Raw genomic sequence first — 25,424 nt, forward strand, 5'->3', positions numbered from 1 at the left:
CGTCTCTTCAACTACGCTCAAATTCATAATTAACAAAAATTCGTTACTGTGGTCATTTATTTTCGATGTAACGTGGAGAATATTTTTCAAATATCCTTTCACTGCTTTCTCTTCGACTAAGAAGCGATTTCTTACGTTACCGTTTAATCGCACGTTTCTTTTTTATTATTATTATTTAATTTGTACTTTACAATTTGTTCAGCTGGACATTTCTAACTTAATTGCAAAACAACATGTGGATGGCTACCCTCACCGGGATACCATCTTCGAGTTTGTCTATTTTAAGCAGTCAAAGTTTTCTTTTCTTTATTATTATTATTTAATTTGTACTTTACAATTTGTCCAGCTGGACATTTGGTAAATTTTTCTAACTTAATTGTTAAATAACATGTAAATGGCTACCCCCACCGAGATACCATCTTCGGTGCTTACTCGTACGCGTGTACCAAAAATCGTCTTTAATGAATCGTTGGAATCTCGATAACAGTTTTACAATCGCCCACATGAAGCAACGAAAAACCGGAAAATTGTACGAGCGTCATAGAGCAGAAGCGTGTGTCTGAAGTTGGAAACAAGCGTTTTCGTCGATGTGACAATAGACTGGCACGTTTCTAAATTAGATAGCTAGGAAGCTGGAGCTCTAGCTGTGCATATTAAATTATGCTGTCGCTAATAACACGGTCCGTTGTAGCTTCTAATCTGCAAGAAATATTGTCGTTGAGCGTGTAACGTTGGCTGCGATGACATAGCGAAACGCGATTATATTTACGCGAGTAGTTCATTTCGCAGCTTGTCGGCCGTAACTTTATTCAAAGTGTGTTATCAGACACGTCGTCACGTAAAGTACATACGTCAAATCCGTGGCCACGATCCCTTGCACGATGGATATGACGAAAGTTTGGTGTTTAACGGATGACGTTTCGCGAAACTGTTAAGTTGCACACGTACACGACGAACGTCTTCTTAGTTCATCCTCTTGCCGGTTTTGTAACTTGAATACAGCCAGAGGCTACGCTACCGCGCCATAAATCAGCAACCATACTCTCCACGTTTTCAATCTTAGTTACCTCGAATGTCTCAAATCTTTGGACCTTCCACGAACGTTTCCTCAATCTGTCAACTTCGCTTTCACGAAAATACGCAATTAATGTCACATTCTAGAAAAATAAGAAAAGAACAAATTGTCTATTCCCTCGAGTTCTTCTATCACAAGAGGCGAATCTAAATAACAGCAGGTTCCAAGATGAGTTTCAAATATTTCACTGCCTTTTCATCTACGAAGCTGACCAATCTTTCACAGGTACAATTGGCAGAATTAAAAACACAGTCCTCCTGTAAATCAAAAGTGTTGACTTGCGACACAGCAAAGGCCACTGATCGGATTATCCAACGTACCAACCAAAATGAAGTTGCCTACGTTCCATAAGAAGTCTCATTCCTAATGCATCCGACTAATTTGCAATAGCAAGACGCGACCATGTCCCATGTTCAATGGATGGTTGGACCCAAAGTGCGCTAATTCGTACTGCTACAAGCTGGAATTGTGGAACCGCGGAAGAGTGAAAGCGCTGCCGCTAGAAATTAACAAGAAAAAAGAAAAGGAAGATGCTGGCGTGTGGCTCTCGTACTTGAGCAGCTTCGATTACCGTTGCGAGAGGAGAGAAAAATGCGATAGCTGGGCAGATTGGAGCGCGTTGACAAACGAGGTACACGAAGAATTTCCATCGATCAACGAATCGAGGTAGGAAAATGCCGCGACTTGCAGCTTTGTCCCGTGCACCGAGATAGCTATGGAGAATTTATGGGCTTAATGTTAGGCACACTTATCGTCACGTAGCAGAAACGAGGTACCCGTAAATTCTCGCTACCGCCCCCTCTACCCATCTGCAAGCCCAACACACGATGGCCGCTCGCATACGGGATATGACGAAAGTTTGTAGACTGCGAACCGATTTCGGGACTTGTCACGGAGTTTACAATATATATTCTCGCCTGTTCGCCGAGTTTCCATCCAATTTCAGTGTACCAGTGGCAGGTCGTTTCTAACGGGCCACCGTCGACGCCATTCTCCTTCGCCGTAACAAAATTCCGCTGACAGTCACGATCCAGCAAGCTCGTACTCTCGCGATGAAATCGAGTACCGCGATTACTGAAATTACCCCGCGGGTACCGTCAGTCAACGATAACACTGTCCCCTGTTGTATTGCGCTGGCAACTAAGTGATTGCGGATTTTACCATTAGGTGGTACTGACAAATCCGTAACCACTTAGTTGCCAACCCATAGAACATAATTTGCTGATGGAAACAGATATTGTTGCTATCTGTTACATAAAGTAGCGGACAGAAGTTTAAAGTTTCAAGTTGTCTGATTTTTACTGTGCTTCGATTAGCATCAAGTTTACTATTTCTGTGGTCTTCTGCACAAAGCGCAACGTGTCTTCCTCCTCTGTATTGGCCTGGCAACTAAGTGGTTGCGGATTTTATCGTTAGATGGTATCGACAAATTCGCAATCACTTAGTTGCCAACGCAATAATTGGAAGGTTGGCGGCGTTCCGCGAAGAAATGGACGAACAAATATCGCGGAATTCGCATTGTGCGATGTTGGTGGAGCAGAGTGGCAAATTCGCGCGTTAAATCCGATCTCTCGCGCGGCTTTAAGCAGATATCGTTTGTTCAGCACTCGGATGAAATTGTATCGCGGTTGTGATAAATATCGCATATTTTTGCGAATTCCTGACGATCAATTTTTCGAATGTTTATTTGCGAATTATTCACCCGCTTGAAAAATGTTTGCGAAGTTAATTGAGACGGAGATTATGGATTTTAGCGGCTCTAGCGATTATGCAAATTCGCCTGCATCGTAATTCAATTTTAATATTTCACGTTTTCTGTGTGCCAAGTGCTTTACAAGAATTTTAAGCGATAAGTCGAGCTTGGTCGTTTCAGCGTAAGGAATTTCCAGAAAAGTTTGTCTAATCCGACTGTTTAATATCGCGTGTCTTTTATGTAGCAACGTCCTGTTGGATAAAAAATCCTGCCAAACCAGCAATCTCAAATGATTCTTTTCACAATCCTTTCGGCTAGTAAACACATGTTGTACCTTGTCTTTCTTATCTCTAAATCCAAGTTCATAAGTTTCAAGTAAAAACTTGCTGTTTCGTTCAACCGTTTGAGTAAAGAAGCAGCAAAAACGGTACTTTAAAAATGTCCGGATTTAACTGCACGCAAAAACGACAAGTTGCAGATTTGCTATTTTTGCTATTGCTAGAAACGCAATATTTTCCAGAAGAACGAAGAAGAAACAAAATTACGACCAGATCTGTACCTACAAACAAAATATATTTTAATTTCGATCATTTTTTAAAGTTTGGTACTTTTAGCGTGGAAATTCTAACATGTAAGAAAACAAGTTGAATTTTTTCGCCTCATTTATTTGACAAATATTGTACGTGTTATCAGACACATTTCACGTTATTGAATATCACTGATTGGAACAATATCGATGATACAAACAAGATATCTATCACTCGAGTGTAATTGCTACATTCTACATTGACAATTTAGGTTCAATTGCCGACATCCACGCGAGTTGCCATCTTAATGAATCCCTGTCTCATTATGCTGAGATTCTCATTACATATAGTTAATTCACGTTACACTGCAATTCACGTTACGCAAACGCGTTGTCACCGCTTTTAACGCGTCCACGCGTCCTTAATTTACACAAATTCCTTCCAGTTATCGTTCCTTCCTACTTTCCACGCTCCTCGGTACACGGTATACGTTGTTTCTTCAGGTGAAGAATATATTTTAGCGAAATACTGGGCTATTTTTCAAATTTCCCTAACATTTTTTCCCCTAGTATTTTTAATTTTTAATCTTCAATTCTAATATCTGATTGTATCTAATTCTAGTATCTAGTATCTACTAGCTAGTATCTAGCAGCTAGTATTTAGCTGATAGTATCTAGTAGCTAGTATCTAGTATCTAGTAGCTAGCAGCTAGTATCTAGCAGCTAGTATCTAGTACTTAGTAGCTAGTAGCTAGTATCTAATTCTAGTATCTAGTATCTAATTCTATGAATATCTCAATGATTCAATGTTCGCGATAACTGAAATAATATTCGATTCTTCCTGCCATTTTTAATATCATCATGGTATTATGATCACAGAAAATATTAACGCGTCTGTGCATAATAAACCACGTAATAACGTGCATAACAAACGCATTTAAAATCGTATCGACGTTTCAGTGATAATTGACAGTCGTTAAAATTTCAAAGCTCTGGTCATTAGCGTTTACGTACACTATACCTTCCCTACTTCTACATGTACACGTGCAAACTATCAAACAGTCAGACACATAATCGACAAATTATTTCTTCACGGAAATTTCAATTCCTCCTTCGACAAAAAACGAAAAGAAAAGAAAACAAAAAAGTCTAGGCAGAGTGTCGCCCGATGTAACACGTTTATGGCACAAATTCTTTACCACGAGTCAGGTTCGTGGTTTTCGCTTATGGCACAAATCCCTCGCCACGAGTCGTGGTTATATTATAGACCAAGGGGTTAAGATGCAAAATTCTCAGGAAAAATAAAGCAAGACCACAGGTATAATTCAATTTCAACTTGAGAAACCTGCGATATCTGTATTCACTTCGACGTTCGATAGCCGCTGCGTACGTAGCTTTATTTCACAGTTATTTGCTCGGCGATCCGCGGGGAAACATTAGCCATTGGCGCAGTATCGGCTTCCGGGTTTTCGTATTCGGGACACGGGGCAAGACAGTAGTATGCGACGTAAGAAAAGAGGGGCGAGGCAAAGGGGTGGCAGATGCCCCGTATGCGGATGCCCGGATTCTACTCACGTCAGGATAATCAATAGCGACTGTTCCATGGTAATGTATATTCGCGTGCAACCAGAGGAGCGTTCTAACGCGTGTTGCGTCCTCCTCCGTACAATCGTCTCCTCCTGCTCCTCCTACACCTGCCAGTCGTGACAGATACAAATAACGTGGACGAAGGCGCGTTTCCTGTTTATTCGCGATGCCGCGCTGGGGACCGCGATGAAAATTCACCAAACCATGTTTTACGTCCCGACAAATCGTGCTGTGTGCTTTCTGCAATTCGCCCGAGGATACTTGCTTTTTAAATTGAAAACCGTGTACAGAGAAATATCGCGCCACGTCGGTATACGCGGAACGCGCTCTGTTTTCTCAAATCAAATTTCCGACGCAGTTCCTTCCAAACGTCCTATGGCCAGCCGGATTTCATTTCACCTGTCGATGATTAACACATTTTCCAGTGATGGTGCTATCATGTACATGATAATCGCACGCATAACGCGGCATAGTTAAATTAGTTTGAGGAATGACGCCGCGTTCCGCGAAACCACGTTATTGGAAACGAAGAATCGATGGAAAAATGCTGGTTAGGTCGCAACAGCTAGCAAATGTACGTGTACTGTTTCCTCGTAACAGAGGCAAATATCATCACGTGCAAATATTGAAACAATTATTGAAACGAACAATCGATAATTAGCACATTAACGTTGTTTACGTTAGCTGTAAAGAAACGTCATCGACTTTTTATCTGTAAAGCTCGCTGCAAAAGTTTCCACTTGTATACAGCGGAACAATTTTCCATTGATTAACGAGGATCAACAAAGGAGGAAATAAAAATTGATTACAAAATTTCGATACTCGACAATTCCACGCGCTAACCAACGACGATACACCAGATCTGCTCGACTGAGAAACGTCGAATCTTATTGCTCGCTCTCGAAGATTCTTGTTACGTTCCTCCTTTCTTACGGTTTTCCCCAATTTTTCCACATTTCCTGGCCGTGGTAGAGCGAATTCGTCGGATCGACGAAGATAAGACGTTGTTCGAGACTCGAAAGCTCGTTCCTTAGTGGCTTCGTCGTTTACAAATGACTCGGCTATTTCTTCGTTATTTGTTTATTTACGTAAAAGCTGAAATCATGATGTATTTGAGAAAAGATTGAAATTTTAGACGCGAGAATGCGATTATTAACGAGCGCGTGCAAGCTATGCGGAGAATTATGGTTACTCGATTACACATCAAGATATTCCAGCAGTGCAGAAAGTGCAGCTTTCGCAAAGTATGCGCCGCATAGTTATATAAGTATGCTTGTTGCTGCATCCAGCGTGTCTATCTGGATGCTCCAACGTATCAAAGTATTTGCTGCGCCACCGAATAAAATTGGTAACGCCACGCGTTATTGTAGACAGTGTCGAAAGTGCAATTGTTGAGAAGAGTTTTAAAATCAAACTAGGCGACGTGAAACACTCGATTGCTTTCTTCGCTCAACAGATTATGTCGTGCACGTTCAAGTGTATTTATATTGTTTCTTACATTGCACATTTTATCAAAATATCGGCCTGTTTCGACCACTCGCGGAGAGACGCGAGAGAGACGGGGAGTCGTAAATTCCCCTTACGATTCGATAATCGACACCACGAAATGATCGATTTCTATTTCGATTAGGATAATGGAGGTAGTTCAATTAAATATGACGCTGATATAACAAGTTCTAAATCACAGTTTATTCCAACAACTTTGTAAAGAAGATAGTTACGCTGGTGCGCGTGTGTAAGTTAAGTAAGTGACTGATCTAAGGGTGGAAACCCGGTCAAAGGATGTCGACTGTTTGAAAGATGGAAAATCAGCCAAGTTCGGTGACGATGCTGTGGCGGAGGAAAGCCGAGGATGGGTGTGTCCAGCGCACGGGACCATCGGATTTGTCGATGACAATTTTGGCTAGGAGAGCGAGGGAAATAGGCTTCGTTGTTAATTGCTTATTTGCTATGGTGGTGGGTGAGGAAGGATGCTAACCGCCCTCGAGATAAAGTTGCTAGGAGGCCTCGTGCGTGAGAAAAGGCAACTTTCCCGTGTCAACCCGCGGTGGACGATAACCTTTAGAAAACAATTCGGTGAAAGCCACACACTTTTCAAAAAGACGGAAACACATTCAAATGGCTGCTGAAGCGAGCAAAACTCTCATAGAAAGAAGACTAAAAAGAAAACACCTCACTGACCTGAGTAATGAAATAAAATAGTCAAATTCGAAGATGGTATCCCGTATCATTATCACCTAATGACAGAATCATTTAGCAATCATTTAGTTGTCAATCCAATAGTTGGCCAGGGAGTAGGTCAGCAGACAGAAAGCTAAATAAAGACCATTAGTATAGAATTCTATAGAATCGTAAAATACAAAATGTATAAAATTTGGTCTGTTGAGATTTTCTTCAATTCAATTCTCAATTTGAATCCCGGGTTTCAATCTCAAATTCTTGAAATTATATCGCATATCGTTATCGCTAACGAGAGCACGCGATCAAAACATCAGCTTCCTATGGCAACTACTTAGTTGCCAACCCAATAGTAGGTCAGAAGGTAGGTCAGCAGACAGCAAGCTAAATAAGAAACCATTAATATTGAAAATATAAACATAGAATTCTATAGAATCGTAAAATGCAGAATAAAATCTGGTCTGTTGACAGTGGAACGTAAAAGAATGGAAGACACGCGAAAGGTACGATACAAACACATGGCGATAGTAAAAGAGAATTGCTTGTCATATTGAAGAAAATTTGTCCCATTAAAGAAGAATAATACCATATGCTGGAAACCACTGGGGCAAAGTCAATTGCAAGTGAAGACGATTACAGCTGATGCGAGCGCTGCAACGGCTATTACAAACCGGAAACTGAAATTTGATTTTGTGGCCGCGTATCGTTTCTCGCCGCACGACTCTGGCCCGCGTCCTGAATTCGCAATAGTCTTGAAACACAGTTACACCGTCAGCTGATACAAGTGGCCCTACGTGATCCGCTAACAGAGTGCCCTGGCAAAAGTATAATTGAATTAATAAACTAGCACGAAATCTGGCGGCGAACTTATTTAGCCCGGAACAACCGCAACTACGACTGTTGCAACAGACCTCGAAAGAATAAAATATCCTATCTGTGCTTTGATACGGTTGCTCGTTGCTGGAAACTTACGATTTCCTCTGTTACGCGATAAAATTCGATTGTCTTATTTGTGGCCAAGTGTCGTCGTCTCTGTTGCTTTTTATAATTTCGCGAAATATTTATGCTTCGTATCTCGTCGATTATTTTAGCGGTTTGCTTGGCTCGTGACGAGTCTCGTAACGCACGTGGAGCTTTCGCACAAAAGCACAGTCGGCAGAAGCTTCGTCGATATTAAATTTCTATCGTTCGAACAGAGGGAATTGTTAGTTTGTTTTAATATCTACAGGGTGGCAAGATACATCGCCATTTCATTTGCTCTGCCACCAGATACAATACGCGAATTTGCATTCTTACGAAGATAATTGAAGGAAGGGAATTTGAATAAAAATTTATTTCGTACAAATATCGTAGCGCTCCGCTTTAACCAGTTAGCTGTTCTTCACGAGTACACTCGTCGCGAAGAAATGGCAATTTTTCGCGTTACCACGAGCCTCTGAGTGACACAATGAAAAAATAAAATTCATTTCGTTACAATTTCATTCTATACTATAACACACGTACTCTGTGTCTGACGAGTATACTCGTCATCGCTTACTTTTTCACCCACGTCTCGGGTACACAGCTTTCACTTCGCAACAACCGACTGGTCAAACGTTCATTACGTACAGTTTTGCACATCCTATGCGCTCTGCAAATTTCCCAAAATTCATAAACATTCGCGGTCTAATAGTAAATATAAAATATAACAATAAAACTAATAAAAATAAATAATCGTAATAGAAGAATTTCTCTGCTACTGACTGACATTTGGCTAATATTTCAGCTATCAGAATATTCGAATAACAAACCGTACTATTGTAGGATTCTTACTACAATTAGTTTATTTACAATAAATGGATTAAACAGAAAACGATGGTTGTTTAACGTGAACTAATTACAGCAATTAATTATAATTAAGACAACTAGATAGTTCATTTGCAACTCTCGTCATCCAACGCTCTCTCGACAACGCAATTCCCACTCTCTCACTTCTCAACTCACAATTTTTTTTTTTTTTTTCATTTGGAAAAATTTTACAATCAATTCTCATTGAGAATTATAAGTAAATTACTCTACCATATCATGAATAATAAATAATTATCGTATGTTTGATTCTAGCTGAATCTAATGTAATGTCATTTTAGCCGATCTGATCCGATCGTGTCAAGTAATTGAGTAATTGATGGGTTTTGGTGGTTGTTAACTCTCGTGTTATATCTATCACTGAATTTGCATATTTCTTCTTTAACTGTGGGTATCTCAAGGTCGCGATGATACGTTCCATTGGTAACATACAACTCACAGCAACTCAACTGCAACAGACAGCACAGAGCTGACTGTTAATTCGTTTTCGTTCCTCAGCAACCCCACGTCTTTTGTCTTACCCCCACCAAGCGCATGTTCCGCTTGTTTATAACTCGCCCGATACCCCCAGGTCCTTCGAAGAATTTCAAAGAAAAAAGGATAAAGGAAGAATCGAGCTGCAGACAGCCGCCAAGGGAAGATCGCACAGCAGAAGCGTTGCCCAACAAACGCATCTCTCTGGCAATTTTTCACGAGTGTCCTGAAGCGCGAACTGCTATGGCCAACGATTCCGGCGCGCGTGTTCAGCTCGTGAAACGCGTGGTTGCCGCGCTCCTACAATTTCCACGGTAAAACGCGGATCGTGGAAGCGGCGCGGAGACAGCCACCTTGCAGTATGCGTAAACCAGCTTTAATTAGTCGAAACGAGCTTTAATTAGTCCTGACGCAGACATAGCCAGCGTTACGCTGTTTACAGCTACCGACGCTTCTCTTCGTCTTCGTCTTCTTTTTCTCATTTTCGCTTGCGCCTTCCTCTGTTTCCTGTCTTTGTCTTCGCCAACGCTAGCACCAGGGGATCATCCTTCAGGCAAACTGGCTTCCCACGATGCAACACGGCCTACATATTCACGACTTGCTCCTGGAGAGCCTGCCAAAGCCCAGAAAGCGAGCTTTCGCGACCGCACGTATCAGGTTATCGGGTCAACCACGTTGGTCTGGTCCATCACGTTGCGTCGAAATCGTCCATTACGTGGACCGTCTGGTTGTTGGCCCATGGCCATTTCGACGATGACGAAGAATCGAGGTGGAAGAGCCTTGGACAGAAAGCAAACGCTGCTCTCTGGGACGTGGCGTCGCAACGATTCGAAACACGGCAGCTCGCAGCGTCCCAGGGCTGATGGATTTCGTGCTGAGACCAGATCATTCGCTGGCTGAAGCTTTTTTTAATCCAACGAAGATTAAGTGTTGCTAGATTTTGTCGCCGAGATGAATTTCAATTTTGCAAGATCTTCTGATCGTCGTAGCGAACGTGTACGTCCACGTTCGAGAGTTTCAGGATGGTTGGCGTGTCAATTTTTAAATTGAAAAGAACCCACTGGATGATAAAGATGTCACAGAGTGCTCGACAGAAAAGACGTAAGAGAAAGCTAGAAAAACGTAGCGATTTTATTAAAGCCAATTGTTTAATATATTGGGCAATTTTAAGTACAACGAAATATAATCTACGACGAATAACAGAGTTTTGTTAAAAATGGGAAATGTTATGAGACTTGTGAGCGGAAACGAAAGTAGGGCAAGTCCGTGCACCAAATCCAACTAATTTATTTTGTAATTGTTCCTGGAAATAAAAATGTGACAACCATTCGATATTTATAGCGTTTCCTGGCACAGGAAATGTATTTTTAAATTCTGCGTTATAAAAAACAAAAGTGGAATTAAAAATTTTCATGGTACAATTAATTACATTCATTATACGTACGTTATATGCGAGTAACTGTACGAAACTTGTTTCTGCCAACTGCGTCTTTGAATTTTATTTAATTTTATCAAATTTATCAGTTTCATTTTAAGCATTTGTTAATACGATTTTGATATCGGTTGTTGCTACGTTTTTCCAACATAATGAATTATTCGTATCACACATGGAATTATCATTTTATAACTTGTTGGAACACAGCATGTTAATTGGGATGGATTAAACGATTGGCGATTAAACAGAAGTGCGTAAAATTTTGACAGTTATGGAATACGCGTTAATATCGCAAAAGCATCAATTTATTTTCTGGCATTTGTACAGGCGAATATTGGGAACATTGCACTCTACGATCAATCCAACGCGTCATAAATCTTTGGAATCAAAAATTGTTTGGCGTGCCAAACAAAAATTTGTAAAAAAAAAAAAAAACATTGGAAAATAATAATCAAATATAATGAAACCTACGTCACATTTCCAGGACTGAGTCCTGAGGTTACAGTCCAATAATTCAGGATAATTTGTTTAACCTTCTAATATATTTCGTTTTTATTCCTATTCTATGCTTTGTTCGATAATAATTTAAAATTCGGTGATCGAATGATCCTGAAATTAGAGATACAGATCCTGAAAAATCGTGTAGAGACCCTCGATACCGATTTGTCAATCCTTGAAATTCTCTCGCGTAACTTACAAGTTAGAAAATGTCAATAATTAACAAAACACGCAAACACAAACGCGTTCCAATTCTAATCAGCGAAGGTACGTTCGCAGGGAAAAAGTAAAAGATACAAAATAAAACATAGAAAACAATTACAGTCCCTTGAAGGAATTTTTTTTTCCTTCTGGAGAAAGAACAGGATTCTGCATTTTCATCGCATATTTTCAGCGTTCTCTTCGTGTAAAGAGACCCTCGATATCGATTTGTCGTGGGCTTCCGGTCGTGCGATATCCAAATCCGCTTTGATATCCGCCGGTACGTTAACGTTTCTTTCCATTGTCTGTTGCAGAGTTTACGCAACATGATGACAGCCAATACGACGGATGCCTGTGAAACGCGTGATCCCTGCCAACACGGCGGAATCTGCATTTCCACCGACAGTGGACCCTTCTGCGAGTGCCGGTCCGGCGATTATGAGGGCGCCTATTGTGAGAAAGGTAGGTTGTTTTACATCCGGAAGCTTCGTTGTTTACGACCGTTGTTGTTGCCGCGTGTACAGTCTCTTGTTTGCGGAAACGATCGGACAGGTCGCAGCTCTGTCCGCCGCGTTTGTCGGCTTTCGATCTTCATCTTCGCCGAGCGAAGCTTTTGTGTCGATCCGTGCAATGGCTACAGCGTGACTCTAATAGGCAACTACGTTAGCTATGGCTAACAGGACAGTGGGAAATTCCACTTACAGAAATTGGATGATTCTATGGATGGATTCTATGGAAAATAATATTCAATGGAATTGCAAGCTGATAATTTCTGCAATTTCAATTGTATCGTTTAGTGTAGTCAGGGTTTTTTCTATTAAAAAGCTATGCAAATATAGAAAATACTAGGCAACTGCGTTAGCTATGGCTAACAGGACAGTGGAAATTCCACTTACAGAAATTGGATGATTCTATGGGGCGAAAATAATATTCAGTGGAATTGCAGGCTGATCAGTTTTCCAATTTCAATTGTATTGTTTAGTGTAATCAGGGTTTCTGCTATTAAAAAGCTATGCAAATGTAGGAAATACTAGGCAACTGCGTTAGCTATGGCTAACAGGACAGTGGAAATTCCACTTACAGAAATTGGATGATTCGATGGGGGAAAATAATATTCAATGGAATTGCAGGCTGATAATTTCTGCAATTTCAATTGTATCGTTTAGTGTGAACAGGGTTTTTGCTATTAAAAACCTATGCAAATGTAGGAAATACTAGGCAACTGCGTTAGCTATAGCTAACAAGACAGTGGAAATTCCACTTACAGAAATTGGATGATTCCATGGGGGAAAATAATATTCAGTGGAATTGCAGGCTGATCAGTTTTCCAATTTCAATTGTATTGTTTAGTATAATCAGGGTTTCTGCTATTAAAAAGCTATGCAAATATAGAAAATACTAGGCAACTGCGTTAGCTATGGCTAACAGGACAGTGGAAATTCCACTTATAGAAATTGGATGATTCTATGGGGGAAAATAATATTCAGTGGAATTGCAGGCTGATCAGTTTTCCAATTTCAATTGTATTGTTTAGTGTAATCAGGGTTTTTGCTATTAAAAAGCTATGCAAATGTAGAAAATACTAGGCAACTGCGTTAGCTATGGCTAACAGGACAGTGGGAAATTCCACTTACAGAAATTGGATGATTCAATGGGGAAAAATAATATTCAGTGGAATTGCAGGCTGATAATTTCTGCAATTTCAATTGTATCGTTTAGTGTAAACAGGGTTTTTTCTATTAAAAAGCTATGAAAATATAGAAAATGAATTTGCAAGGAAATCTTCCTTAAGACAGGTACCTTTTCCATGCAGAGAAATTTTAGAATTGTTTAGAAATTTAATACATGTTTCTCCTTTTTATTTATTTATTTCTAGAAGTCATTCCGAGTCCTCGCTTTCATTATGGAAACTCGCGGTTGTCCGGAAAGTTTCTTTCGTTTCATAAGATGATAATAGATGAACAACAATTTCTCTTTCATATTATTTTATTCAATTAGATATCATAATTCAGTAATTCTGCATAATTCAATAAACTAATATAAAAGAAAAAAACACTGCGCGTCTATTATTTCCTTATAAAACGAAAGAAACTTTTCGGACAACCGAATGTAATTCTCGAAGTTTTCAATGAAACACCTGGTCGCGATTGCGATAACACGAATCGTCTTATCGAGCGTCTTTGCCTAAAACGAAACTAAGAAACATCCAACGATCGTACGTTTTAAACAACACGAATACACCCATTCTCGTGCTGATTTTATTGTCATTTACTTGTGTTATCTCGTTTTGTTGCCAGCCGAAACTCGCTTGGCTTTTGCTGTTACCTGCAAAGAGAAAGTAAAAATAACACTTCCGTTTGACCGAACACTTTTACACGCCGGCGTAAGCTTGTCCTTTCATTGCATCGATACTTTGCATGGCGATGTAATTTCATTACAACCGGCTACACTGTCAGACACTGTATCGCGGCCAACGTGAATCAAGAAAGATTTACAAGGCGAGCGTGCATTAGGTCGCCGGTAATCGCGCTATAAATTCACGGCACGAGCGGCCGCGTATTTTATGCAACAATGAGCCCCGCGCGAAGATGGCATTAATTTAAAGCATTGATACGGCTGTGAATAATAAGGAAGCGAAGGCAACGATAAAAGGAGCAACGAATATAAGAGACGCGGCGGTTGTTCTAATCAGAGGCGGCAGTTGCTCGTAAAAATCGTCAGCTTTCCTCAACTTTTCCTCAAATTTTCCTCAACAAACGCGTCCGAATGAAATGTCGCAAAAAAGATTTATCGCTTGTTGCCTCGTTCGCTAACAAGCTTCGTGCCAAATATTTTTTCCTTTGCGTTGGCAACTAAGTGATTGCGGATTTTGCCATTAGGCGGTACTGACAAATCCGCAATCACTTAGTTGCCAACCCATAGAACAGAATTTGTTGATGGAAACAGATATTGTTGCTATCTGTTACATAAAGTAGCGGACAGAAGTTTAAAGTTGTCTAATTTTTACTGTGCTTCGATTAGCATCCAGTTTACTATTTCTGTGGCCTTCTGCACAAAGCGCAACGTGTCTTCTTCCTTTGTATTGGCCTGGCAACTAAGTGATTGCGGATTCGTCAATACCGCCTAATGACAAAACCCGCAATCACTTAGTTGCCAATAAGAGAACATAAGGAAACAAGATAACAGCAACGATAGGAAGCAAATGGTGATATCGTCCATGTTCAGAAATACGAACACGAGGAGAAAACGCAGTCGGGAAGCTGGAGACTCGCAATTAGCATACGAGCACCAGACGGATCTTCAAGCTCGTTCTTCTCGCAAACGAAGCCTCGAACGAAAAAACGTCGTTCTTCCTCTTCGACCTATCTTTGCACGTAGAATCAACAGCCGATCGCTTGTACCACGATTTCCCAGATAATTGTACGCAATTCGCAAAAGTATGTCTAGTACCTGGAATATTGGCTTGGCAACTAAGTGATTGCGGATTCTGTCATTAGATGGTATCGACAAATCCGCAATCACTTAGTTGCCAATAGAACAGAATGTTTATTCGTATTTCACAGCTATGGCGAAAAATATTGTTGCTGTCTGTTATATAAAACAGCGGACAAAAGTTTGAAGTTTAAATTTGTCTAATTTTTACTATGATACCATTAGCATCAAGTTTGCTATTTCTGTGGTCTTCTGCACAAAGCGCAACGTGTCTTCTCATTTTCTTTGTATTGGCTCGGCAACTAAGTGATTGCGGATTTTAACATTAGGTGGTATCGACAAATCCGCAATCACTTAGTTGCCAACATTTCTTTGCTTCTCTTACGCGTCCATGTCTCTCTGACATGTTTCTTAGTATTTTTATTTATTATTTATTCATCTCATATATTTTTCCTTATATCTAACTTCTTCTCTCCTTCTTTTAATAATTTCGAACTTACAGTAATTGCAATTCTGTGCACGCGTTACTTTGCCGCGAGAAAATCGCCGTTACCTTTGTCCTCTCCTAACGATATTCGGAATATCGACAGATAGAAGGACTTGAAAGTTAAAAATTGTCTTTCTGACTGGCAATGTTGCTTAGAAAGAACATTTCCTCGAATCTCGTCTCTCTATCCTCTCTACCATCCTATCTTCCTTTTCCAAACACCTGGCCGAGTACTTTGATTCCGATGATACAAAGAGCTCGGCGTAGAATTCTATCCTATTTTATTTTATTACATTTCTCCATTCCGCTTTCCACCTTTCCGTAAAGAATGGAGCAATCGTGGGAAGATACGTCTTTGAGTGTTTTATTTCGGTAAAATATTTTCCGCTTTGGGAAGAAGAAATTCTTTACCATCTTCTTGCTTCTTCTCTTCCCGGCCTTTCGTAACACCAAAGATCCCGTGCGATATTTTACTAAAATTGTGGAAAGTTTGTCAGCCGGGTGGAACGCCACTTTCAATATCAATGAGGCAATACGTTTCCTGTGACTTGACAATTGTTTAAATTAAGCACTCTTTTGAAAAAGCGCTGTCGTAAGTTGAAAGAAAACTCGCTAGCAAGTAGCGAGTTAAGGGCGCGTTTAAATGCATGAGCTTTGCAACCAGCTTCGGAACAAGGTTTTTGCTTTGCTGAAATGGTCGAAATACACGCGATTCGAAACTATTCAAACGAACGTACGATTGTTTAACAATTACAATGTTTCAAGATAATGGAAGAAGAACAGACGATTAACTGCGAAGAAGGTCAAAAGCTACGACACGGAATATTCCAGGGATGAAATTTTCTTCCACGATACGATCGTATGGCATTTAACCCCTGTATTAAGGGTGGGATTTTATTCTTGGAAATAAATAAGTTTTATTTGCAGGATTATACAGCAGGGAATTACAATTGACAAGCGTGTATTTCTTGAGAAAATTTCTCATATCGAAGGTTGATCAAACTATCGTAAATTAGGTTAAAAATAATTTTATTTAGAAATCTCGATAGATTGGACGAAGAATGACGAAAATATGTGATCCGCTTAGCTGATAAACTGAAAATTAAAAAAGGTCATACGAAAACGAATAAGAACGCTGAATATGTCGTTGAGCTTTGAACGATTCTACTTGACAAAATATAAAATTGGAGGGAAAATTGGAGTGTGCGACAGCAAAGGGCAAATGTCGTAAGTTGAAGGTAGAGTTAATTGTGAGAAAGTTAATTTGCCGCGACTAAATCGCCAGTCTCGATCAGCTGTTTCGTATCGCTTGTTCAAATCACGAAAGCTTTATTACGCTTTTCCCGTATATTCGCTTGTTATCACAGCGTGCTTTCCAACTTTTAATCTCTCCACTTTGTTCGCCACAAACAGCCTATTAGCTGCTTAAAATCTGCTAAAGTCTCGATCTTATCACAGTTAAAACAATCATCCGCCCAACCAGAGAAAACAGAGATCAAGCCAAATTGATAGAACTTTCACCGTCTCATTTTTCTAGCTTTTATTCCACTTGAAATTTCTCTATTGCGAGCGAGTTCAATGTACGTTGCAGTTAATGAGAAAATCGTACGAAGTAGGATGATACAGGCGAAACGAAGAAATATTCATCCGATTCGATGAGAATTCATCGGTCTATCTCACTATGAAACGATTTATATCGCGCTACGGATGTACAAACTTTGTCAGATACCAGAGACTTCTCCGTGGCCAGGTTATTAGGTCGTCCGGAAAGTTTCTTTCGTTTCACAAGGAAACAATAGACACACAATATGTTTCGTTTTATATTCTTTTGACGCATTACTTCTCTTATCCTACAATTTATATCGTATGATCCATTTTGCATTACGTGCAAAAAAATATAATATAAAAATGTATCGCATCTATTGTTTCCTTCTAAAACGAAAAAAACTTTCCAGACAATTTAATATCATATAATTGGAAAAAAAACTAATTAAAATTTCAAGTAAAATATATAAATGGAAATCTACTGTGATACAAATTGTCACAGCGAGTCCCGCTCTTTAACGCTAGAGAGATGAGTCATCAGACCATGTTGAACCATGGACGAATCAGCGAGAATTATCTTCGTTGAAAAATATAATTATTTATGACATAAGTAGAATTTTCTGGATTTTATTTCAACTGGTAGAATCACACGAGAGTAGTATTAATTACATAAAACTAATATTAGTACAATTTTGCAAAGCACAACTCATGTAACATTGGCATCAGTATGCTCGTAATAAAACAGATTTTACTTTGATCTCAAAATTATACGAGTGAAATTTATTATAATATACCAGCTACTGTCTGTCGATATTATTGATCAACAAATTATTGTACAAATCCCAAGTTATTTTTCAACAATGGTCGTTGGGGTGTAGAAACAGTGTATTGGGTTGGCAACTAAGTGATTGCGGGTTTTGACATTACCACCTCATGACGAAACCCGCAATCACATAGTTGCCAACCCAACAGTTGAGAGACCGGGTTCCCAATTTTCAGAATCATTTGCAATATTTGGAATACGATAAAAATACTCAAAATTAACACTGAAAGTAATAATAATATTAATAATAAAAATTAATAATAAAAATCCCAGAATTGTAAGAATGAAATTTATTATAATATACCACCTGCTGTCTGTCGATATTATTAATCAACAAATTATTGTACAAATCCCAAGTTATTTTTCAACAATGGTCGTTAGGGTGTAGAAACAGTGTATTGGGTTGGCAACTAAGTGATTGCGGGTTTTGACATTACCACCTCATGACGAAACCCGCAATCACATAGTTGCCAACCCAATAGTTGAGAGACCGGGTTCCTAATTTTCAGAATCGTTCGCAAAATTTGGATTACAATAAAAATACTCAAAATTAACACTGAAGATAATAATAATATTAATAATAAAAATTAATAATAAAGATCTCAAAATTATACCAGTGAAATTTATTATAATATACCGCCTGCTGTCTGTCGATATTATTAATCAACAAATTATTGTATAAATCCCAAGTTATTTTTCAACAATGGTCGTTGGGGTGTAGAAACAGTGTATTGGGTTGGCAACTAAGTGATTGCGGGTTTTGACATTACCACCTCATGACGAAACCCGCAATCACATAGTTGCCAACCCAACAGTTGAGAGACCGGGTTCCCAATTTTCAGAATCATTTGCAATATTTGGAATACGATAAAAATACTCAAAATTAATACTGAAAATAATAATAATATTAATAATAAAAATTAATAATAAAAATCCCAGAATTGTAAGAATGAAATTTATTATAATATACCACCTGCTGTCTGTCGATATTATTAATCAACAAATTATTGTATAAATCCCAAGTTATTTTTCAACAATGGTCGTTAGGGTGTAGAAACAGTGTATTGGGTTGGCAACTAAGTGATTGCGGGTTTTGACATTACCACCTAATGACAAAACCCGCAATCACATAGTTGCCAACCCAATAGTTGAGAGACCAGGTTCCCAATTTTCAGAATCATTTGCAATATTTGGAATACGATAAAAATACTCAAAATTAACACTGAAGATAATAATAATATTAATAATAAAAATTAATAATAAAGATTTCAAAATTATACCAGTGAAATTTATTATAATATACCGCCTGCTGTCTGTCGATATTATTAATCAACAAATTATTGTACAAATCCCAAGTTATTTTTCAACAACGGTCGTTAAGGTATAGAAACAGTGTATTGGGATGGTAATGCCTGAGAGAAACGTCAATTGCAAAGACTGTTTGGTCGCATTAAAATAAAATCCTATGGTCCTGTGGTGAAACAAACCGGGTTCCTAATTTTCAGAATCGTTCGCAAATTTTGGATTACGATAAAAATACGCCGCAGAGTATAAAAACTGGAGATTTATTCAAATATATTATAATGAGAGAGGGATCGCCGGGCTGAATTCATAGCCGTGTGCCGGTCAGCCTTTTTTCGGCGATAAAAACAAACGAGCGACAAAGTGGACCACGTCGATTTGATAGCGTCTGACAGCATTAGCACGAGCGTAAGTGGACGCTGAGCCACGGAGTTTTACTTCGCATAGTAAATCGCAATTAAAGTAAATCCCGGACGTTGGCTGTCCGCGGAGAAACATGAAATTTCGCTCACGACCTTTTAAATTTGTCGGAACGTGATCCGGCATTCCTCCAGGCTTTTTCACGGTGCAGGAAAAACGCGTGTCTTCCTTTTTCTTTTTTCTTTTTTCAGCGACTCGCGAGCGTGAATTAAATTGACCGATGTCTTTTTTCAACTGACGATTAAACCCCAGTTGCTTATGTAAATTCGTATCTTTGGCGAATTTAGGAGCAAACGGTGGACGTTTATGCGAATTGAAATTCTTATGTACGTCAATCGTACTCTTGTCAATTTTGTGTACAAAATTTAATTTAATTTATTTATAATATAATTTATTTTTTTATGCAAATTCTTATATCATCCGATTTCTCGATTTTTGTTAATACGAGAATTTGCAGAAAGTTAGGCGAACGAGAGAGATGTTAATTTTAAATTAAATTTTGAAACCGGTTAGCGTTAAAGAAACAGTATAATAAAGAATTACTTCGGATATTTCATGTATTGCTGTACGTATTTTTATACATTTTTGCACGTTTCAATTTTTCTTCGTAAACGCGTAAACATCCGCATTCTAATTACGAGAAATTGCAGGGTCGGAATTTGTTTAAGAAATTGGTTTACTCTCTAAATACTGTAACGACCATTTTCCTTTCGATATTTTCTGCATATTACTTCGTATTTCAATTTTAAACATCCAAAGTCTGATTGTAAATATGCAAATTTAAGAAGATTCGACGAATGGAACAAATATTTGTTTCGACCTAAAATTCTACCATCTTCTAGCCTATTCCTAGTGAAGTCTATTCATTAATTAAATACACAATGAGATTGCTAATTATTAGATCCTACTATTTATGGCTTGGACTTGATACTTTGTCAAAATTAGTTTCTGAAATTTGTCCTTATTTTTCTAACGATTTATTCGCAGTATATTTCGAGCTACGTTTGTTACACGCAAATATTGTTCGATCTTCGTGTTATCGTTAAAAATTGCACTTTAGAAAAATATGAATAATCGAGAAAATGGTAAATAGTAATTATGTTTGGTATTCACATTGCCCTATTGAACTGGAGGCTGAAAAAATTCTTACAAGCCGCATAGTATGCTGCATTATAATAATTCTAAATGCATAATAATTCTTGATAATACTCCAGCGACATTAATAGGAGCATAAAAGGGGACACACTATGTATTACGTGACCAACGATTAACTGATAATCTGCAAAGTATTTCTACCGCGAAATGCGTTAAGGTTTACACACGTTGTTTCTGATAAATTTTTAATTCAATAAAAAGACCCACGATGAATTTAATTTTGATAAAGAAAAGAATAATCTCCTCGTGTATTGTGTGCCAAGGTACACGTTATTTCTGATAAATTCTCAATCTCATAAAGAAGCCTGTGGTAGATTTAATCTTGGTAAACAGAAAAAAGAAAAAAAGACAAGAAAATGAAATAATCTCGTGTAATGGTATAAGGATTACACATCTTAAGCTGTATTTTCCAACAAAATTGTCAATATATTGATATTCAAAAAAAGGACCCTGTGCGTTGATCGTTTTCAACGACTAATTACTAATTGGGGTGGCAACTAAGTGATTGCGGGTTTTGTCATTAAGAGGTAATAGAATCAGCAAGAATTATCTTCGTTGATAAATATAATTATTTGTGGGATAAGTAGAATTTTCTGGATTTTATTTCAATTGATAGAATCACACAAGATTAGTATTAATTACATAAAAGTAATATTAGTACAATTTTACAAAGCACAACTCACGTAGCATTGGCATCAGTATGCTCGTAATAAAACAGATTTTACTTTGATCTCAAAATTATACGAGTGAAATTTATTATAATATACCAGCTACTGTCTGTCGATATTATTGATCAACAAATTATTGTACAAATCCCAAGTTATATTTCAACAATGGTCGTTGGGGTGTAGAAACAGTGTATTGGGTTGGCAACTAAGTGATTGCGGGTTTTGACATTATCACCTAATGACAAAGCCCGCAATCACATAGTTACCAACCCGATAGTTGAGAGACCGGGTTTCTAATTTTTAGAATTGTTCGTAAAATTTGGAATACGATAAAAATACTCAAAATTGATACGAAAAATAATAGTAATATTAATAATAAAAATTAATAATAAAAATCTCAAAATTATACCAGTGAAATTTATTATAATATACCAGCTACTGTCTGCCGATATTATTGATCAACAAATTATTGTACAAATCCCAAGTTATTTTTCAACAATGGTCGTTGGGGTGTGGAAACAGTGTATTGGATTGGCAACTAAGTGATTGCGGGTTTTGTCATTATGTGGTAATGTCAAAACCCGCAATCACTTAGTTGCCAACCCAGTACTTTCTTCTAAATTTGTAGCAAATATGTATCAATTATTCCAAGCAAGACAACATGAAAAAACGGAAAGAATGGAATAAATGATATCGAGTTCAACTTTGAAATTGAAAAAATGAATCAATGCATATCGATTATAAAATTAATTATTTCTGATTGAATTTTCTGTTGACAAATTTCGAGGATTTTTTCTTGCCTGGTTATACTTTCGATCAACTAAATCGACAAAGCACGAATACTCGCGCAGTTTCTAACAAAATAAGAAAAGGAGAAACGATTTTTTCGATTAAACTGTTGCAAAGTCTGCTCGCAAAACACATTTACGATCTTTCGAAATCGCGTTCTCTATCTTCCCTCAAAGTTCTCTTTAAGACGTATACCGTGAATTTTATCGCCGTACGATGGGACGATCGTGTTATTTTATCGTTGCACAATGAATGAAACATCCTACTCTTCATGCGATTAATAGCGTGCGCGGCAAAAGTCAGAGTTCACTGGGGATATCGCGTACAACGAAATTATTGCCGACGCGGTTCCAGGATTAGCAGCGAAACGAAACTGACTTTCCGTCAATATTTCATTGCATGCAAAACCGTGTACCATTATTCTCCGATGAAAGCTTACTTAAACCGTGACACATAGCGTTAATTGTTGAAGAAGCAAATGCCGCATAATTCCGACTGACACAACGAAGTATACGTTGTTGTTTAATTTCCAATTTGCATCGCGTTGTCGACTGATCGTATTCGTTAAACATAATGTTATTCGTACGTAATTAAAAATTCGGTCGAATAACATGTAAAAGCTACCACGACGAGATTTCTAATGGAAAAATAAGAAAATAATGTGGAATACCATTTTCTCATTTTCGACTTAGTTTTCGAGAAAATCGACTTTGAAAATTGATCAAGTATGCTTCAACTTGGCTAATTACCGATTGGATATATCTAAATTTAATTTAACACACTAAAACTACCACATCAGTTTTTGTTTTAAAATTCCTACTTCGTGTTATATTTCTTCCGCAATCATCTAATGACTTTCTCAACGATAACTAAGGGAATAATATAATGAATTTTATTTTGCTTTTCATGTATTCAAACTGAAAATAATTTGTATCCGGCTACTTATACCAATAGCAGTGAAAATGACTGGTACTTGTCAAAGTGTACAGGAGTCCTGCACTCTGTTTATCGGACCCCAATTAACCAGTTTCCTCGTTTTCTACAACTTGCCACGCGTTCTTCAAATTTTTACTGCGTATCATTGGATATGACGATATCAGTTACCAGGAAAATTCCAGATCGATCGCTGGATCGCTAGATGCTAACGCTAGAAACACCACAGCAATCAAAACGACTGGTTCTACAATTTTATAAATGTGTCAACCCTCGTTTAGGTCGATCACGGTAGCAGATGGATTAATAATAGCAAAAATGTACCACATAACATGGAATTGTTTCTGTAAGAAAGTAATAAATCAATAAATATAAAAATATTCTATTATTACGTATTTTTTAAAGACCAGTAATTTTGACTAATTTTGGTAGTAATAGTTTCGCATTAATTGTCGGTAGCTCTAGCGTTAATTTTCAAGAAAATAGACTTTGAATTTGTTTAGTTAAGAATTCTACTACCAGCACATGCGTATGAGAAATTTTCAAATATATTTTCCTCGAAAACGCTTATTTTCACACGCAGAACGACCTCCTGTCGATTATTTAGTCCTACCTAGTCCGGAATTAGCTTCAAGTATACTTGATCGATTTTCCCATGAACCAACCCGATAATCAACAACTTTTGTTCCACATTTTCTTCGTATTTTCCTACAAACAACGCGATATTCGTTCTGTGGCTGTATATCACGCGGATCCGTGCGGCCATATCCGAAATACCTGGAATTTCTAATTAACTATACAAGAAATTAGAAGATACAAAACAGCGAAAAAATTCGATTAAAATGGTATCTGAATGAACGCAGCGTGTCAAGTTTCGTTTTCGCACGACGATGTTTCATATGCACCGAGCAAATAATTAAAATTCGACCGCTTTAGCGGAGATGCGCGCGTTACGAGTACGCGACGTGGTGATCGATATCGTTTTAGGGGAACTCGAGCTGGCACGGCATTAACGGATTAACAGCGCGGAAAGTGTAGCGGTGTAAAAGGCTGATGGCGAAAAGAGGTCGTGTCAGTATCGCAATTAATTGGATTGTATGCGCGATGTTGCTGCTCCGCTGGTTCGTGCGAAACGCGAAATATTTCCCCGATACCGGACGTCGTAGTTTTATAATAAATCATACGCTCGACGCTGACGAAAAATTCTATTATTAAAATTCAACGTACGAACGCCGTTAACGAAAAGCACGGCATGCGTTAAACATGATGGCGCGTTTAACATTCCGTGCGTTGTATCGTCGTATACTATGTGATCGCTCAACGTTGAAGAAAATGTAATTGGAAATATTTATTAAACATCCGATGTACGAGACATTTTTATTCCGCTGTAATTTGTTAATGCACGAGATACGAGTTAGTCGTTTAACAATTGCAACGTTATACGTGTCCGTATCGAAGTATAATTCTTCGTTATTATTAATACCGTCTCAATGGATAATTGCAGCCAACATCGATTCAACATGATTACATTGCATAAGCACGTAATTGTCCAAGCGTTTGGATGTTGCTCACATTTACGTTTATCAATGATTTAATTCTCCCAAAACTGGTACTCTGATGTTATTGGTTTGCGCATTGTTCTTTTTTCTTGCAACTTCCTCGTTCGGAATTTCATCGTAATTTAATACTAACGAATAACGATGTTAACAAGCAGCTGTTGCTGCATTTTGTGCGAAAAGATTATCAGCAAGTTAGGATGAAAATTAACCTCGCCGGCTAATTTGCCACGCAATTCCCACTAAAGAAAGAAACTATAACATGCGATGTAATTAACCCAATGGAACATTATCGTATCTTTGCCGATATACGAATATCAAAGAACACTGTAACCTAATTAATAAAACGACTAGCACTGTCAACTGACCTTCCAACGTACTGAAGTTTTTGAAACGTATCTATACTTCTGCTTCGATCAAACCTGTAATTTTTCGTATTTAAATACTCCGTTAAATACTCGTCGAACTTTGATTGAACGTGATACAAAGGAAGCTTGAACTTTGTACTGGCTGTTTCTTCATGGGCGACATCGTTCGCTAAAATACCAGAACACTAGACACAACTTGACGCTAGACGATGATCCTTTTATGCCCAAAGGAAAGAAACCTTGTTCTTTTACCGAATAACACGGTTTACGAAAATTACACGGAACATCGGAGAAACAAGCGATCATTGGTGCCAAAGTTTCCTCGTCGAATAAATTTCACGACCGATGGTTGGCGAAATTTCGTGACACAGTGGTCGGATTCCATTTATCGCGCTTCTGCCCTGCGATCTCTTGCAGCAGGAAAAGCGTCGTCC

The 25,424-nt window shown here is 38.3% G+C and overlaps 1 protein-coding gene across 1 annotated transcript in view; it reads left to right on the forward strand.

Moving 5' to 3' along the window:
• LOC117213063 (neurexin-3-like) overlaps nucleotides 1-25,424 on the forward strand; it is a 290,217-nt gene that overhangs the window by 204,719 nt on the left and 60,074 nt on the right. Inside the window, exon 3 of the mRNA XM_033458325.1 lies at nucleotides 11,827-11,974. Coding sequence (XP_033314216.1) covers nucleotides 11,827-11,974 — 148 coding nt within the window. The remainder of the gene's footprint in view (nucleotides 1-11,826; nucleotides 11,975-25,424) is intronic.

Source organism: Bombus bifarius, unplaced genomic scaffold, assembly GCF_011952205.1.
Source record: "Bombus bifarius isolate JDL3187 unplaced genomic scaffold, Bbif_JDL3187 scf7180000008493, whole genome shotgun sequence".
In the NCBI taxonomy this organism is placed as follows: Eukaryota; Metazoa; Arthropoda; class Insecta; order Hymenoptera; family Apidae; genus Bombus; species Bombus bifarius.